The sequence below is a fragment of the Larus michahellis genome, chromosome 7 (assembly GCF_964199755.1).
Source record: "Larus michahellis chromosome 7, bLarMic1.1, whole genome shotgun sequence".
Taxonomy (NCBI): Eukaryota; Metazoa; Chordata; class Aves; order Charadriiformes; family Laridae; genus Larus; species Larus michahellis.
Window position 1 is genome coordinate 33,048,097 of NC_133902.1, and position 17,297 is coordinate 33,065,393.

At 40.2% G+C, this 17,297-nt stretch overlaps 1 protein-coding gene across 18 annotated transcripts in view; it reads right to left on the reverse strand.

The window, feature by feature from the left end:
- Window positions 1–17,297, reverse strand: part of OSBPL6 (oxysterol binding protein like 6) — a 111,137-nt gene that overhangs the window by 51,599 nt on the left and 42,241 nt on the right. For all 18 annotated transcript variants that reach the window (XM_074595207.1, XM_074595197.1, XM_074595201.1 and 15 more), the window contains one exon: window positions 9,133–9,370. In XM_074595207.1, coding sequence (XP_074451308.1) covers window positions 9,133–9,234 — 102 coding nt within the window. In that variant the 5' untranslated portion in view covers window positions 9,235–9,370. The remainder of the gene's footprint in view (window positions 1–9,132; window positions 9,371–17,297) is intronic.

Genomic DNA, 17,297 nt, shown 5'->3' on the forward strand with positions numbered 1-17,297 from the left:
AACTCTGAAGAGAAATAAGCTCTTGCTCCTCTGAAAAGCTTCTTGGAGGTAAGTGTTAGCACAACTGGATAAAGCAGAAAAGAGCTATCGCTGTAACAGCAATCTTCTCTCTGCCAGAGCAATGGTTTGGAACGACTACCAAGTCACAGCCTGAGCCTTTAAGGACAATCTTCTTTTGCACTTTAGATTTTGACACGCTTATCTCAAAACAGAGAAAACAGATAAATTGACAATATCTGACAGAGAGAATTCAAATGTTTGCTAATGATATAGAGCTTTTTTATGACTATTGAATAATCACAATTAAAAGGATTGATATTTCACTAAATAGTCTCAGGATAGCAATGCATCTTATTAGTGCTGACATAGTTTAAATTTTAAAAAAAGAGGGAAAATAAAATTACATACACAAAAGAAAACCATTCCTTGATATGTTAATCTGTTAATTAATGAAAGCATTCTAGACAGACTGAATGGCCTTCTTCAGAAGATATATGCAGTTTTCACTTTAATAAATGGTTGCAAGGGAATCTGTTAACACAAATGATAGGCCAAGAAGTTGGACACTCAGATAAAAAAGTGCATATGTTCAAAAAAAGAAAGCCCTTTCTTCCTGTGGCTCTCTTTCACATCCTTGTGTAAGCTACCCACTTAGACTTTCTTAATATCTTTTAAATTTTAATATATGTAGTATAAAAATACAGGAGCTACGAAAAAAGGGGGTTTGAAAAATTTTTAATCAGAATTTTATTTTTTTTTTACATGAAGTCTTATTCTACTAGGGGAAAAAAAAGTTTGAGCGTAACAGCTTAATTTTAAATTCCAGGATAAAGTATTTAATAAAAACAGAGAGAGAGAGATGTCAGAACAGCAAATACCTTTACTAAGAAACACATTTATTCTGACTAATACATTTATATGTCTTGAATGTGGATAATTCAAAAAATTGAATGACTTGAAAACAGAAGCCTTCATATCATACCTGCCATCACCCTCCCTCTTCTGTTTACTTTTGTGTCTTTCCTCCCCACTGAAGAAATGAAAAAAAAAAAAAAATCATGCTTCTCTTTCTTCTCCCCCATTTGTTTCCCAGAGATCATAAATGGCACTTTAGAAGAGTTGCACCTTCTTCCCTCTGAATTCATATGTGTATGTGTGTACACACACTTTCCTCACCAATCCCAGGCAGCCCATTTTGGACCCAGCTGCAGTTAGAAAATGAGTGCATATTATGATAATACCAGTCAGTGTTTGAGGACACTTGAATTGTATGAATATTCATTTTTTCAAATGTATAGGCTGATCTTTTAGTTTATATTCAAGGAAAATGGGACATGCTCCTATAGGTATGGATGTGCGTGCATGGTAGAGGAGAAAAAATGAGACAGGAGGAATGCAAGAGTGACCATGTTCTGGAACACCTCTTTAAATTATCTGTCATAATTTTCACGGGCAGTTAAGCTTTTATGTGAGCAATTTCCCAGGTTTTGTAATAGAAGATAGAAGAAGATACATACACCATTTCTAATCAAACTGACACAGTTTAAAAAAGGAAACCTTTCTTCATAGCACATATCTGCGCTTCAGCATTCTCCATACAGGCTGTAAGGCACTCCTAGAAGTACGATAATTCAGATAGTAATGTTTATAAAGCTCAGAGAAAGTGTACACACGGCCCCGTGGGACAGCTTGGCACGCACACTATCACTGTCAAGAAAAGACCAGTCTCCTGAACAGCGTTTTTTTTTCCTCACAGGTCTTTCAGACATTGTGATGGCTTGCCTTATAGACTAGCCTATATCTGTCTCTGCTTGACTGCTCCAGCCCATTTCATTTCTTCCACAGCTTTAAGGCCAAGTCTTTCTTAGAAAGAGGCAGCACCTCTCTCTGTTAACATCCAGGACTGTAGTCTGGGATACCTTGCCTCCAAACCACTATAGATATTACCACGGGCAGGGGCACTCGCGATCCAAATATCTATTGATTGGAGAGGGCCCATCCAGCGCACGTGCACACAGATGTACTTCTTCTGGTTGCCATGTATCTACCATGTAAATTCTAGGCAGAAATACAGGCACAAGATGAGGGACATCTGCTGTGTGCCTGCAGGCTGGCTTCTCAACATACAGACAGCAAGCCTGATGCGTCCAGCCTGAACTGGCCTGCTGGCCATGTGTTGCTGCCAACCCGTGCTAGCAGCCCTGCCCCCAAAGATTCCCAGTGCCAGAACAGGAATGGCTCATCCTTTCAATGCACCCATCGGCATCGGTGCTCAGGGAGTCTTGCCTCACCCCTGGGGTCAATCCGCACCAGTTCCCTCCAGGTCTGACTCAGACGGGTTCCTACTCTGTCCCCGGATAAATCTGTACTCCGGAGAGACTCACTTTGAAAGCCTTTACCTTCTTCTGATGGGCTCATTATGCCACAGGTAGAGAGATGTTCATTCATCAAGTAGTCCACTGTCATCTAACAGGGCTGAGACTTATTATTTCATTTAAGACAAGTGCTAGGGCATTGAACTTAATGTAACATTCACATGGGTGTTCTACAGCTTCATAAGTTACATTGTTTCAGACATTTTTTCAGATACTCAAGTAAGACCCACTACCTCCTGAACCTGAGGAACACCTTCAAACTCTATTAAAGGCATAGAAAAAAAAATAATGTTATAGAGTAGCAGCAGCTAGCCAATTTAAAGAATAACTGCATGTTTTTGTTAACAATTTTGCCACTTCATTCTTTGGCTCCCTCAGAATATTTGCTTGGTCCAGTGAGTTGTTGCTTTTGAAGTACTTATTTAACACTTCCTGCTCTAATGCTGCTTCAACTCTATTATGTGAATAGAGTTAATTAGGAAAGACAGCAAAAGAGAATTACATCACTGTAATAACAGCACTTGGCATTTAGTAGCATCTGCAGTTTGAAACTCACAAAGAGATTAATAATTATTACTGAAATTATTCTCACAAACTAGAGAGAAGTATAAATGCTCTTAAAAGTCTACGCTTTGCTACAGAGCAGAGCTAGGAATAAGGCTCCATGTTGTCAGGTCTGTACCATGTCTACTAGACAACTGTCCATCCTCTCTTTTAAAGCCACAGAGAGACCGGAACAAGTGGAATTTGCAGGTAATGACCAAGAAGTTTTCCCCAGATGTCACATCGGCCTGACAGCAGTGAACGAGCCGGTAGGTTGCTACTCAATTTAAGAATAAAGAATGGATATAAATGCACTCTGACTTCTCTTCCACATGGAATATATCATGTTATATTATATTGCAATCTTTTATGAGCAACACTGTCTAAGGCACACTGGACAGATAGGCAGGCATGGTAAAAATGCCAATTGATTATAATGTCATTGTTTATGAGACAGAAATCTATAATGAAACCACAAAAGCATCCTTGATATTGTGTCACCGATCGTAACTGCTCACAAACAAAAAGAAAGTTGAGTTTGAGGTACCTTAATATATTAAAACCAAGAAATTAAACTACAGGGGCATGAACACTCCCTCCTGTCCCTTCACAAACTCTCACACGTCTAATTGTTCTCAGTCTCCCAGACAAAAAACACCAAAAGCACTAAATGAAATAGGACAATTAAAAGAGAGAGACTCTTCCAGAGGACTTTCATTTCCAGCAGGCAAGATGGATCTGTGGATGTGATGGACCTTACCCTGCCAACCTAGCCTCCCAAGGGAAAAGCACCACTGGCTGAAACGCCATAGCTGCTGCCACCACAGCTGCTCCCACCATGACCCTTCCCATTGCCACTGCTCTGATACTTCCCGTTGAGCTGCCAGGAAAGGTGTAGCAGCAACAGGAGCCAGGGCAATAGCAACAGCAGGTCTCTCATTTTAAGCCCTGGCATTTTGCATAAAGTAGCTTCAGTTTCGAATACTAGGCTGCTATTTTATGGGACAGATAAAAAGTGAATCTGATATTGCTTAGAATAATCACACAAAAAGATCTTCTTGAACATCAAGCAATCAGAATAAAAGATTGTTCGCAACTTTTTTTTTTTCCCTTATACACATCAGCCAGCTCTCCCAGATACTCCTGGTCACAAAAAAAACCCACCTCTCCCCTTGCTTTCCTTCTGTATTCCCTGCCCTTACTTTTTCAGCCACTTGTTCTCCCTATAAACCAGTCCTTGCTTGAGCCATGTCCTACAACTTCACAATGCATTTGGCCCACCCAGTTCCCTCTCTTCTACTAATTTCTTTCACCTGTTTATTTCTGGACCAAGAGTATCACTCTCTAAATCAAGTACCTACACTGCAGAGCTGAGCACTCCGCTCCTGGCACTTCTTACTTCTCCCTCCTGCACCGCCCGCTTGCTGTGGCATACAGATTGCCCATGCGAACTCAGCTTCACAGAACCTGGTGGTCCCTGCAGTACATCTACGAAATATTTGCAGCTCACTGGCTCCTGGGAAAAACTTGATGGCAGTTTTCTTAGCCAAGAGACTTCCCTTCATAATTCTGCTTTTACTCCTCTTACTGGTAGCTGAAAGCATGAAACTCTAGAATTGACATAGAACCCACAATAATTTCCTATCGTGTGTGTCTCTTCTCATTAATCATTAGCTGGTGAAAGAGACAACAGACAAGTCACCCCTCTCTTTTTCCCCTCCCAGTCTATGTCTGTCTCAACTAATCAGCACTTTATGCTAGGGACTGCCTTTTATTACATGCCTAATACAGTGCAGAGCAACGTGAGGCCTAGATTTCTACTCACCCCAATATCCAAATAACAATTATTAGTCCTTTTTTTCAGGTATCATACATTTCACCCCCAGATTCACCTACTGTAGTAACTTTTTAATAGTCTTCCAGTTACTCTGTAAATTAAGGTTTGGTTAAGGTTGCTGCAGACAAATCACCTGATCCTTCCATCATCATTAAAGCCTTTATATCTACAAAATGGTGATACTTGCCATAAGAAATACTGCTTTTTGGAGATTACGTGACAATTAAAACATAGTCGTTTTAAAAGGTAACTAGACATTTTCCAGCACAGACCTCTAAGCAAGACCAGAGCCTTGACTGGAATTGCACTCTGCTCCTAAATTTCAAGGCCAAGTAAACATCTTCAGCCCAAACTTGGTCCTTTCTGCATCCCTTGAGTACAACCCTTCTCCTATTAGTCAATAGTGCTCTTACAGAAAGAAAAAAAAAATAAACACATTAAAATTTGAAAAGCAGATGATTGCTGCTCTGGAAAATCTTTCTTCCTTTTCCTTCAAAGCCCCTATCTTTCACTCTTTACATATGGCTGGAAGACAATAGTCATTTAAAATATGAAAGCTCTCCTAGTAGAAAGATGACCACACAAGGCTAAATGCAATAGGACTAAAAAGCTTCTCTGCTTTTGTGTTTGCTGTGTGGGAAAAGAATCAAGGATTTGTTGAAACAGTAATCTGTTTCAAGAGATTGTGTCAAGACAAAGAGAAACAGAGAGACAAGGAGATAACACCTGATCATCCCTCCCCTCTAAAAGACCAAAAAGAAAACTGAGACATTAGAAGAGATATCTTCACATTTAAAATAGCAGACATTGCCAGATCCACTTCACATCATGTATTAGCTACCCTTTAGATGGTGGTCAGAAAAGTCAAAATCTCTCCTTTGTTCACAGTTTCACTATTATTACTATCCTTCTGTATCACTCCCTCTGTTTAATAGCCTGGGGTCAGGCCCAAATTTACCAAACTGCACATTGTTAACCCTAAAATGTATTTACTTCTTTCTGCCTTCTCAGCACAATATCACTACCGATGCATTGCAGAGGATACATACCATACTACAGTCTGCAGTATGACTTGCATACTTAGTCAATAAATAAAATATGGAATATTTATGAAGAACATACAGCCATCCAACTGAATACACAACATATGATTTTATCATATTCAGCTGTCCTTTCTAAAAACAGTGTTAGTTTTCCTCCTTTTTGTTGTGCAACAGAATATGACTAACCTTTTCAGAGTTTCACAAGGGATGAAAAACAAGAATCTCCCTTTCCAGAATGGTCTACAAAAAACGCTGTCAGAATTGCAGTTTTTATGCTCAGCTTTGTACGGGGCCTCTAAGTTTTCTTAGGGAGATCCTCTGACAGTGGAGATGACAGGGATTCTATGCTCCACAGTAGGAAAACCTGCTGCTGCTCCATTCTAAAGCATTCTTTATCAAGGACACCACAACTGCCCTGCCACCTTGCTCAGCTCAGAGGTTAAACAAATCAGGTTGGTCCTGGGCCTTCTTCTATCAAATAGTCCAAATTAACCGTGATTTTGACAAAAATGAATGATGCTAAATTTCCTATGATAACAAAAACCTGAACCCAGTTTTTTGGTTATTGCTGGCTTCAGTCGTCTGTTCATTTATCAATTACTTAGTCGTGGAGCCTGCAAATTGGCAATGTCAAAGCTTTTGCTGACTCCTAATTCTCTTATGTGATGTATATTGCACAAATAAGAAAGCTACATTAAAATGCCAGCATTATATACAGCACAACATTTTCCACTCTCCCTGAAATGATTTATCATAGTCATGTTCACACTCATTCAGCCTCCTGTGCCATAATTTATTCGGAAACTGTTCCATAATTGCTGGCATGACTTTGACAAGAATTATATGATGAGAAGATTTCAGTCATTAACCATGTAGAAATATCAAGTGTTATCCTCACATGACAATGAAAGCTACATTGACACTTCATCCAGTCACATCACTTTCCATAGCCGTACATATTACCCCTTCAGGAAGGGTGCCTTTTTCGTAGCTGCTATGAAGAGTCCAAGGAGAAAGCAAGACAGAATTTTCAAGCCTTTTCAAAGCAAAACCCAGCACCCCCAAATCAAAATCCCCTACCCTCTAGCTAACGTTGCATTTGGGGGAAAGTCTATGAAAACCAAAACATACACAAAGCATAGAATCATAGAATGGTTTGGGTTGGAAGGGACGTTAAAGATCATCTATTTCCAACCCCCCTGCCATGGGCAAGGACAATGCCACAAAGAAAGAAATTAGAAATACAATTGTTATAGTAGATAGTAGGATGAAGCTGGTTGATTCACTGTGTCTACATGCACCAAGGAAACATTCGTACGTTTATTTCCCTGGATATAGTACCATTGCACCTCACACAATAGCTCAGTTTCACTGCAGAAGAAATTGCCTACCCATTCATTCTCCTGGATATTTCACTGCCTTTAACACTGAAAGCACTAAGGCAAAAATTGAATGGCTGGCAGTATCCTTTCCAATCCACATTTACATGCCCAAATATACTTGTTAAGCATCATCAGACATTATTGTATCCAAGAGAGCTCTGCATGCATCACACCATCGACCTCTTCAGCATTATTTTAAAATCATGCTTCACATTTCAGTGACCAAATATGGACTTAAAGTTAGGCATCCATTTCATTATGATGACAGGTATACCTTGCTCTACCCCGTTACTATGGTAACAGATACCATAGCCATTAAATTTATGGTAAACTGTATTCTCAAAAGGTATTTTTTTTTCATTCTCACTTGTATGATCATACCAAACTACCTAATTACAAAAAGAACTCAGAGAATATGCTCTTAGCTGAACTCAGCGGCTTCTACAAGTCTTGCATTCACCTTCATTGGGTTTAAATGCGAGAGACAAAATATACTGATGCTTTAAACAAAAGATGTCAAAATTCCTGCTCCAGATAGAGCAAATGAAAAATTAAGAGGAGATCATACGCTAACCAGGACTGAACTGAGTACAGCAATCTCAAATCCTGTAAGGATTTTCCCTGCAAGGGAAAATATTTATCACCTGTGAGAATACCATTTCTGACTTCACAGAAAAGCCATGGAAATGATTAAAAAAATTCCAGACATTTCCTGCCTGTTATCAAACACGCATCAGAATTCTTCTCCTGGTTTAACATTTTAAACGTACCTTATGGTGAGACTATTTGCATTCAAAGCTGTTAAGTGCTATAGTTTACATCAAAATTCTCAGTTTTCAAAATTTTTATAACTCAGGTAAGGAAAAAAAAATCTACTTCAGCAGCAGCTGAGAAAGTAGTGTCACAACTGGCATATAAGTAGCTGGAATAGTGTTCTTAAGTTACAGCCATGCAAGTAAATGCATACCACAGCGAACAATTATTTAAGTTCTTTTCCTGCCTCTTTTCCTTGTCAAGTTGAAAATAAGCCACTATTGCATTAATGAAAATATTTTCACAATATTTAAAATTATAAAGTTGTTACATTCTTACATTTCGTACATTTTTAAATATGATTATGTTAAACTAACTCAGAAGCTGATTTAGCATTCAAGGTTTCCGTGGATCAAAGGTTTAAAGTATGCTTCTGTTCTAATCAAATTTTCAGTATCAACCTTTGCATTTGTAAATATACGTTTAACCACCTCTCTGAATTCTAGTGGGTAGCTCTTATACTTTCTGAAGTGCTCCCACTGATGCTAGGGCCAGACTGTACACCCAGCCCTCAAAAAACCACAGGAATGCCGAAGTTGTTTTGAAGGGAAATAATACAGGCCTCATCTCAAAAGGATCCTGGAGAAAAGACATATTACATCCACACAGACAAGGGTCTCTTGAAAACGGAAGTCTAACATAACTTGACTAGTGTTATATGATGTGGGACAATCACTGTAAATTCCTAGTAAACCAAATAATATTTAAAATGTTAGGTGCTTCCATAAAGAAAGAACAATATGATATTTAAATAGAATTGCAATATCACCTTGTAAAAAGATAAGACATCTCTGTCATTAGATTTTTAAAAAAAAGAGGTATTCACAGAGGACATGAAACAATCTGAAGCAACTGTAGGTTCATGCTGCCAAAAAAAACCCACTTCTCAAAAGACTTCAGAGCATGTTTCCTACTTGTCCATGTGACTATATCCTTCCCGCTCCAGCGCTACATGCGGTGCCCCACTTTAGAAAGTGAGGAAAAAAAATAATTTTAAAAAATCAACAGTTCTTGGCTATAGTGATATCATCCAGTGCTATAAGCAAGTGAATTCAGAGCTAGCGAGAACTAACAGCCACATTACTGGAATAAATGAATCATTTCACCAGATGTTACAAATGCCAAGATCTTTTCCTTACCTGCCTCCTGTCCCTCTGAGATGATGATGAAGAGGAGGCACTTCTATGTGATGGAGTGGACGTTTTGTGAGCTGGCGATACACTCTTCTCCTCTGAACTCATTTTTGCAGCAAACTTGTAGTAATGATCTTGTGCTCTTATCACTCATGTACAAAAAGGCAAGGGATAGTCTTCTGCATCCTTCTGTTTCACAATTTATGGACAGCCAAAGAGGAATTCAATCTCAGCTGAACTGCACCTTAATAAAGATAAATGTGAGAGGAAGAGTGAATGAATACACCCACGCTCCAAAGTAGCTCTGCAGCAAAGAAATCTGTTTACATTCACTATTTAATCCAACAGATCTCCCAGTTTTTTATTTCCCTTCCTAACAACTACCCAGTACAAACATAAATACATTGTTCTACATTCTCACAGAAGATGAAAGTGGTATTACATTATTTCAAAAACCCCTAAGGAAAGGAAGGCTTAAGGAATTTACAGCAATTCTCAGGCAAACTTTACAAATCCTTGACAAAGGGTAATTATCACATCTTGTGTAATATCGTAACATTATCAAGAAACTCCTTAGGACTTCCCGTACAACACAAATACCACTGACCACCCTGTTATAATCAGTACTTCTTAAAAACCCTGCAGTTAGTTAGATTAAGGAATCTGCAAGTTGCTTTTAAAAGCAGGTCCCTCTTTCAAAGATGGTGGCCTCTCTGAAGGGGTGGACAACCCAGTTTCACAAATCAGCACCTTTCAGATGGTGCAGAGCTCACCACGCACTCACGTCTTGCTCTCAAAAGAGGACTGAAAGATAATACAAAACGTTTTGACCAGAGAACACTTTCAGCCACACGACTGTGGCCAGGGGTTATTAACCTCTTCATCTGGACAAAAACTTCAGTATATTTGTTGAATCCCAGTGTTGTCGAAGGCAGGAGCTCCCCAGGGCCTAACTGGGTTACTCTGAGGTGCCCTGTTGGGTGGAACGCGGGGCTGCAGGGGGGGCCTCTGTGAGGAGAGGCTGGGGCTGCTGGTTCCAGACGGCTCCAACTCAAATACTGTGTTCAGTTTTGGGCCCCTCATTACAAAAAAGACATTGAAATTCTGGAGTGAGTCCAGAGAAAGGCAACGAAGCTGGTGAGGGGTCTGGAGAACAAGTCCTGTGAGGAGCGTCTGAGGGAGCTGGGGGTGTTCAGCCTGGAGAAAAGGAGACTGAGGGGAGACCTTCTCACTCTCTGCAACTACCTGAAAGGAGGGTGTAGAGAGGTGGGGGTCGGTCTCTTCTCCCGAGTAACAAGTGATAGGACGAGAGGAAAAGGCCTCAGGTTGCATCAGGGGAGGTTTAGAGTGGACATGAAAAATTTCTTTACCAAAAGGGTTATCAAGCATTGGAACAGGCTGCCCGGGGAAGCGGTGGAATTGCCATTCCTGGAGGTATTTAAAAGATGGGCAGGCGTGGTGCTTAGGGACATGGTTTAACGGTGTTTTTGGCAGTGTTAGGTTGATGGTTGGACTTGATGATCTTAAAGGTCCCTTCCAACCTAGACGATTCCATGATTCTAACTTGCCACAGGGCACAGCTGAGAATGTCAGTGAAAAGGTATCTAAGAAAGGGCAAAAACCACCATTAATGCAGAAGAGGAGGAACAAAACAAGTGACAGACAGCGCTGTGAACAGCAGGGTCAGAGAAGGAGGCGGGGAAGAGGTGCCCTAGGCACCAGAGCAGAGACTCCCCTGCAGCCCATGGAGGAGACGGATATTCCTGAATGAACTGCGGCCCATGGAGTACCCACGCTGAGCACATATTTCCCTGAAGGACTGCAGCCCGTGGGCAGGGGAAACGTGTGAGAAGGCAAGAGTGGTGAGGAAAGAGGAAGACGGAGCTGATTCTTTTTAGGATTGCCTTTAAATCTAAAAGTATCTCTTTGCATTAAACTCTGGTACAGGAGAGAGTACCTTAGCACTCCTCAGCATCTTTAGTGCAGAAGTGGAGCTTAGCTTTCTGCAGCTTTCAACACTACCAGTCAACTTTTGTTGTTTTACGTTTCACTATTCCCTAAACCCAGATGGGAAAGCGAGACATTACAGGCCCCAAAAGACAGCAAGTAGTATTTTTATATGTCTATTTGCACTAGCAAGGAAAAAATAATTGCACAGAACGGTCTTGTGCCATGCACAGAAGAGTAAACACTAACTTTCTATCTGCTGCTATGAAAAGAGTCACTGTTCTGTGGTTCCTCTAATTCGCATTCATGAGGATCAGAGAGTAGCTGTGGCCTTCAGTTCAGGAGCTGGGGCAGTAAGACAGGGAAATAGAGGAAACTGGAATGAAGAAAACTGGGTTCTTCAGATAATGGCAGAAAATAAACAGGAGAGGGTATTTAACAGGAGAGGATTACAATTACAAAGGACTGGTGAAAACCCCAAAATGGCATACCTGCAGGTGCTATTTTTGAACTTGTAAATTCTGTGGAGACATTGGTATAGACTGATATATATTCATTATCACAATCCATTTTCTCTTACCTTCTAGCTTAAATACTGAAGTAGAGCTGCTGTATGCAAGTGCATACAGACATCATTTAAGGGGATTTAAGTGATATCACAGATTTAAGAGTAATTTTCAACAAATGTAACTCCATCTAAATTTAAAAAAAAACATCTTTTGGTCTTACATTTTTAACGTTTCCTTCTTGGACAAAAAGTACAAGTAACTTAAACAAAATGTTATCCTGGTAACGAAAAGTGAAGAGAAATACTAACCTAAAATGTACAATCACTTTCATATAAAACCAATTCTCAAAAAAGCATTTAAAAGAGCAAGATTTTAACTTAAGCAAATGGCTAGTCCTCAAAGAGAACACTCTTGACAGTTTTAATTTTTGAAAATTAGAGGTGTCAAAAAGCAGTGCCTATTAAATCTAGCAGGATGTTGCTGTTACACTCCGTGCAAATGTCAGCAGCAGTTAACTGTTGACCCGTTTTGTTCTTCAGGACAATGCTTAAATGCTGAATATGAACATTAACACTTGCCTGCTGGAATTCAGGCTGCCATAAGTGATATGTTCATTTGCATTCTGTAATACAACATCAACTTCTTTTCAGTTTGGCCACTTAGAAAGTTTTTAAGCAGTTGTATTTCTCCCATGGTAGATAATGGTTTGGTACCATCAGTAACTTAGTTTTTAGCGTAAGTATTAAGTAAGCACATGGAAGATTTACTATTTTCAATAAAAGCAGCATTCTCAAAAGTCTCAAGGAAATCGAGGGTAACAACACTGCCATGTCACAGTGAAAATACCGCAAAGAATTAAGGGAAAAGACCTGATACACAACATCTCTTTCACTTTAAATGTGCAAATATCAGGAGTGAATGGCAATCAATTGGCTATGAAAATACTGAAATTCTCTAACAAAGAAGAAATTTGTGACAAAAGTCACTAGACTGGGTTGGAGAACATTTTGGGTTGGAAAACATTTAAATTAAGCCCTTGTGTATTTTGTGAATTTGGACTTCATTCTCCCACTAAAAATGCTATTACAACCTCATTCAACCCATGCACTCTGCAAGGCCTGTGTTCCTGCAATTGTATGGTGGGCTGGAGGCAGAACAGTTTGCCTAAGTACGATTTAAGAGTAGAAGTCTGTAAACATGAGCACACTGTAAACAAGCCAGAGCTTGCACCCTACTGCAAAACCATCTGCAAGGAAGAATTGGGCAAAGCATTTTCAAAACTACACAAGGGTTTATCCTTGCCTCTGTCCTCCTAACTTTGTTTATACCTTAAGAATGAAGATAGTTTCTCACAGAGAACAGGAGAGTGAAGACAGATGACCAGCAGTTTTCCATTGCAGAAAAAAATCAAAATATATAGTAAAAAACTGTCTTCATTAGAGCTAAGAAGAGAAAAAGGAAAGGCATCTGAGCTTGAAATCTAGATTACATTCTTATTTCAGGCGAGTTCTGAATCCAAGGAAATATATTTTAAAGCACTCCATACCAAACCTATCTGAACCCAGCAATGCGCGCTTGCAGCCCAGAAAGCCAACCACATCCTGGGCTGCATCAAAAGAACTGTGGCCGACAGGTTGAGGGTGGCGATTCTCCCCCTCTACTCTGCTCTGGTGAGACTCCACCTGGAGTACTGTGTCCAGCTCTGGAGCCTCAGCACGGGAAAGACATGGGCCTGTTGGAACAGGTCCAGCGGAGGGCCACGAAGATGATCAGGGTGCTGGAGCACCTCTGCTGTGAGGACAGGCTGAGAGAGTTGGGGCTGTTCAGCCCGGAGAAAAGAAGGCTCCAGGAAGTCCTTAGAGCAGCCTTCCAATACCTGAAAGGGACCTACAGGAAAGCTGGGGAGGGACTCTTTATCAGGGAGTGTAGTGATAGGACGAGGGGTAATGGTTTTAAACTGAAAGAGGGGAGATTTAGATTAGATATTAGGAAGAAATTCTTTACTGTGAGGGTGGTGAGACACTGGAACAGTTTGCCCAGAGAGGCTGTGGCTGCCCCATCCCTGGAGGTGTTCAAGGCCAGGCTGGATCGGGCTTTGAGCAGCCTGGTCTAGTGGGAGGTGTCCCTGCCCATGGCTGGGGGGTTGGGACTAGATGATCTTTAAGGTCCCTTCCAACCCAAACCATTCTATGACTCTATGAAACACTGCTATGTACTGATCACAAACACCACCACCTCGCATGCTGCTCAGGGCAGGGGGAGACTAGAGGTGTCAGGAATGAAGGCATGAAGCTGAGCCTGAGAAAAGTGGGAGGAGAGGTGTTGTTTTAATGTCTTTTATTTCTCACTACCGAAATCTATTTTAATTAGCAATAAATTAATTTTCCCTAAACTGAGTTTTGCCTGCAACACTAACTGATAAGCAGTCTCCCTGTCTTTATCTCGACCCACAAGCTTTCTCATCCTGTTTTCTTCCCCGAAGCCACTGAGGCAGGGGAGAGCGAGCAGCTGCGTAGGCATTGGCTGCTGGCCAGGGCTAACCCACCACAGCTACAGGGGCCAGTCTCTGTTCTGTTTACTCAGCCACTGCTATGGGTACTACCTCTTTGTATTTGATGCTTTTTCTCACTTACTTCTCTCTACCTAAACCTTTAATTTCCATCCAAGAACAGAAAAATAGATATTCAGAGCAGCACAGAGGATATTGGTGCCAATAAACAGTCAAACACTACCAAAATGTTGCAAGTTAATCACCAGTACACCATGACAGTTCAGGAACAGAGTTATAGGTCTCAATGCTGATAGATACTGTGTCTGATCTTCCATTAACCTCAGACAAAATTCTTCCCTGAGTTATGTTGTCTGCTTGAAGACATCTATCTTCTCCACCACCTTCTCTAATACTGAAATAGCGCCCTTCCACTGTGATGACAGCACAACAAGGGTCAGTACAGCACAGCTAGCTTTAGATGAGTGTGGAGAAAGGTGTTGTCCATATGAAATGGTATCAGGACAAAAATGCATTAGCTAACACTCATACATGACTGTAGGCTCAAGAAATTATGACATATTGAAGACAGAGCTCCAGCTTCCCCAGTCACAACAGGTACCCGTGCAAGAATATCATCCTGAACCAGATAACTCACACAGAGGCAGCTAAATAATTTATTACATTGTGCTTTGCAGCCACCGGCTTCCAAATACTGCACCCTAATAAACACCTTCCTGCTGGAGCTGAGCTCTGTGATGACTCATAAGTGACAGACACCTTTTCTGCTTGCTGTACTATGGAAAGCGGAATGACTTCACTTTATTAGTTATCAGCACTTTTGCCAGTATGAATCTCATCCATGTCTTATGGGTGAGCTTACATCTCTACAAGGAGTCTCCCATACAATTATAGATCCCACATAATACCCACAGAGCATCTACATAGCATCCCAGGGGCATGACTGGAAGAACATGGCTGTTCCACCAGCAAAAGCTGTCCCCATAGCCTGAACATCTTGGCAAATTCTCTATTCTTTTCAGGATAGAAGAGTTTCTGCTAGAAGACTACAAGCTGTATTATGCTGGACCTGCTAGAGACAGCTACAAGACGATAGAGGTTGCAGGAAGACAGAAACAGGCTGCACAGTGCATTTGTCTCAGAATTTCAGCAAGAAAACATAATGAAGTTGCACCCGAAGAGAGGCTTTTCCTTCTACCCTAGCACACCAGGGACTGCTGATTTAGATTAACAGCATTTTCATATCCTAGAAATGAGTTAGGCAAATTTTAGCCAAAAAGGCGTACCAACAGTCATACCTCAAGGTCTGTGCAGTTTTCATATAAATCAAAAATCAAATTACAAAAATTAGGACACAAAAATTATAATCCTACTTCACAAAGCTAAGTAGAACAGGCAAGTTATTTAAGAGCTAAAAGGACAATTTTTCAGTCATTTTCAGCTATGAGGTCGCTGAAAATTTTTTAGCAGAGCAGCCTTCAGGCAAATGAAAATCAAAACCTTTTTAAAACATCTGATCTTCACTTAGTTGACTCATGTGGAAAAATTTATATTTAGTATTGGCACAGGAGGACAGTGATCTGGCACTTCAAGTGTGTTTTTAAGGTTCTCGGGAAGTGTAGGTGCTGTTGAAAGAAGCAAACACAATGCTAGCAAACGGTACACAAGAAAAGCAGTTCTGTAAATAGTTGCCAGGTTTGACATTGTGAAGTATGGGCTTTTTCTTTCGAAAGGTATTTAAAAAAAAGTAAAAAATAGAGCTACATCTGAGCCAAACTCCACAGTGGTTCTGTGGCTTTGCCCAAGCACTAAGAGCTGAACCTAACCAACAACTTGCTCAAACCACGCTGATTTATTGATAGCAGTCTCCCAATAAAGATATATAAAACTATACCATCCCACTTCACACTACAGGAAGCAAACATTTCTTCTTGCCCTATTTAACAGCAACAATAACTTCAATATAAAATTGTTATTATTTATACATAGGAATTTCTGACAGAGGAACAGCTCAGGGTTAAAAGTCAAAAAAAAGACAAGTGGCATATTTGAGAAAACAAGCACTGTAAGCACAACAAAATTATTAATGCAAACTAGCAAGAGCTAGCACCGAGCTTTTTGTTATTGTTCTTCCACACTGAATTTGGATTTTCTTTCTCTATATTTCTAAGAGCTTATCTTCCAATTTTGGCTTAAAATTTGGGTAATACATCTTCTTTAGAGCATGTTAGAAGGAATAAATGTAGTGAAATTGATGTAAAGAGACGCCAGTCTCTGTAACTAAGACTGAAGCAAACAATTATAAATCTAATTTTTTGGCCAACAAATTCAATTTACCAAAATGAAACCAATGCTTTTGAGACATTTTTCATGGGCGTTTTCCATCAGTCACTGGCAATTTTCCTATGGACTTCAGCGGGAACACAAGCCATATACCATGGTAGAGTATTTTTAGAAAATAATAGAAAATCTCAAAACACATTCAAAAACTATGATTTTGGATTTGGGGTTGGTGGGGGGGGGTAACCCCCTGGTAATTGGGCCATTGTTCTGATACTGTTTCCTGACAAAGACCGAAACAACTGACTCATTGTACAAGGCCAATTTTATCAGACCTTCACAGCAAATACGTCTTCAACATGAAAGTATTTTCATTCATGTCAGTTGGACAACTCAAAAAGAATGGCGTTATCTGGCATAAACAAGGGTAACAGTATTGGCCATTGGTTATTAATTGCTGCTTATCCAAATATCATTGACCTGTAGGCTGCATTTTGCACCACACCAACTAAATTCCTCATGAACTGCTCAAAACCACCTGTCAGTTTAGGATCATAAATTGATTCAGTCCATCAAATGTGACTGTGCATTGGCTGGCTGCAAAGCTGCTTTGCCATGAATTCCCAAGGCAGGATATATAGTTATTGCTTCCAGCATATAAGAAGAGACAGACTTCCTAGAACGTGAAAACCAGACACTGCAGAAAGATTTTGGTCATCACAACTATCAATCACCCAGCTGGGAGTTTTGTCTTCAACTTTTCCCATTGGCATCTCAACTATTTTGGATTTAAAACATCATTTGAAATATAGTAATCATAAAAATTATTTACTGGTTCTTCAGTACATTCTCTTCTAAAGTTATTTACTTATTTACTATTACGTAAGGTGACGTATATAGAAAGGTAAGACGCTCTGCCCAAAGCG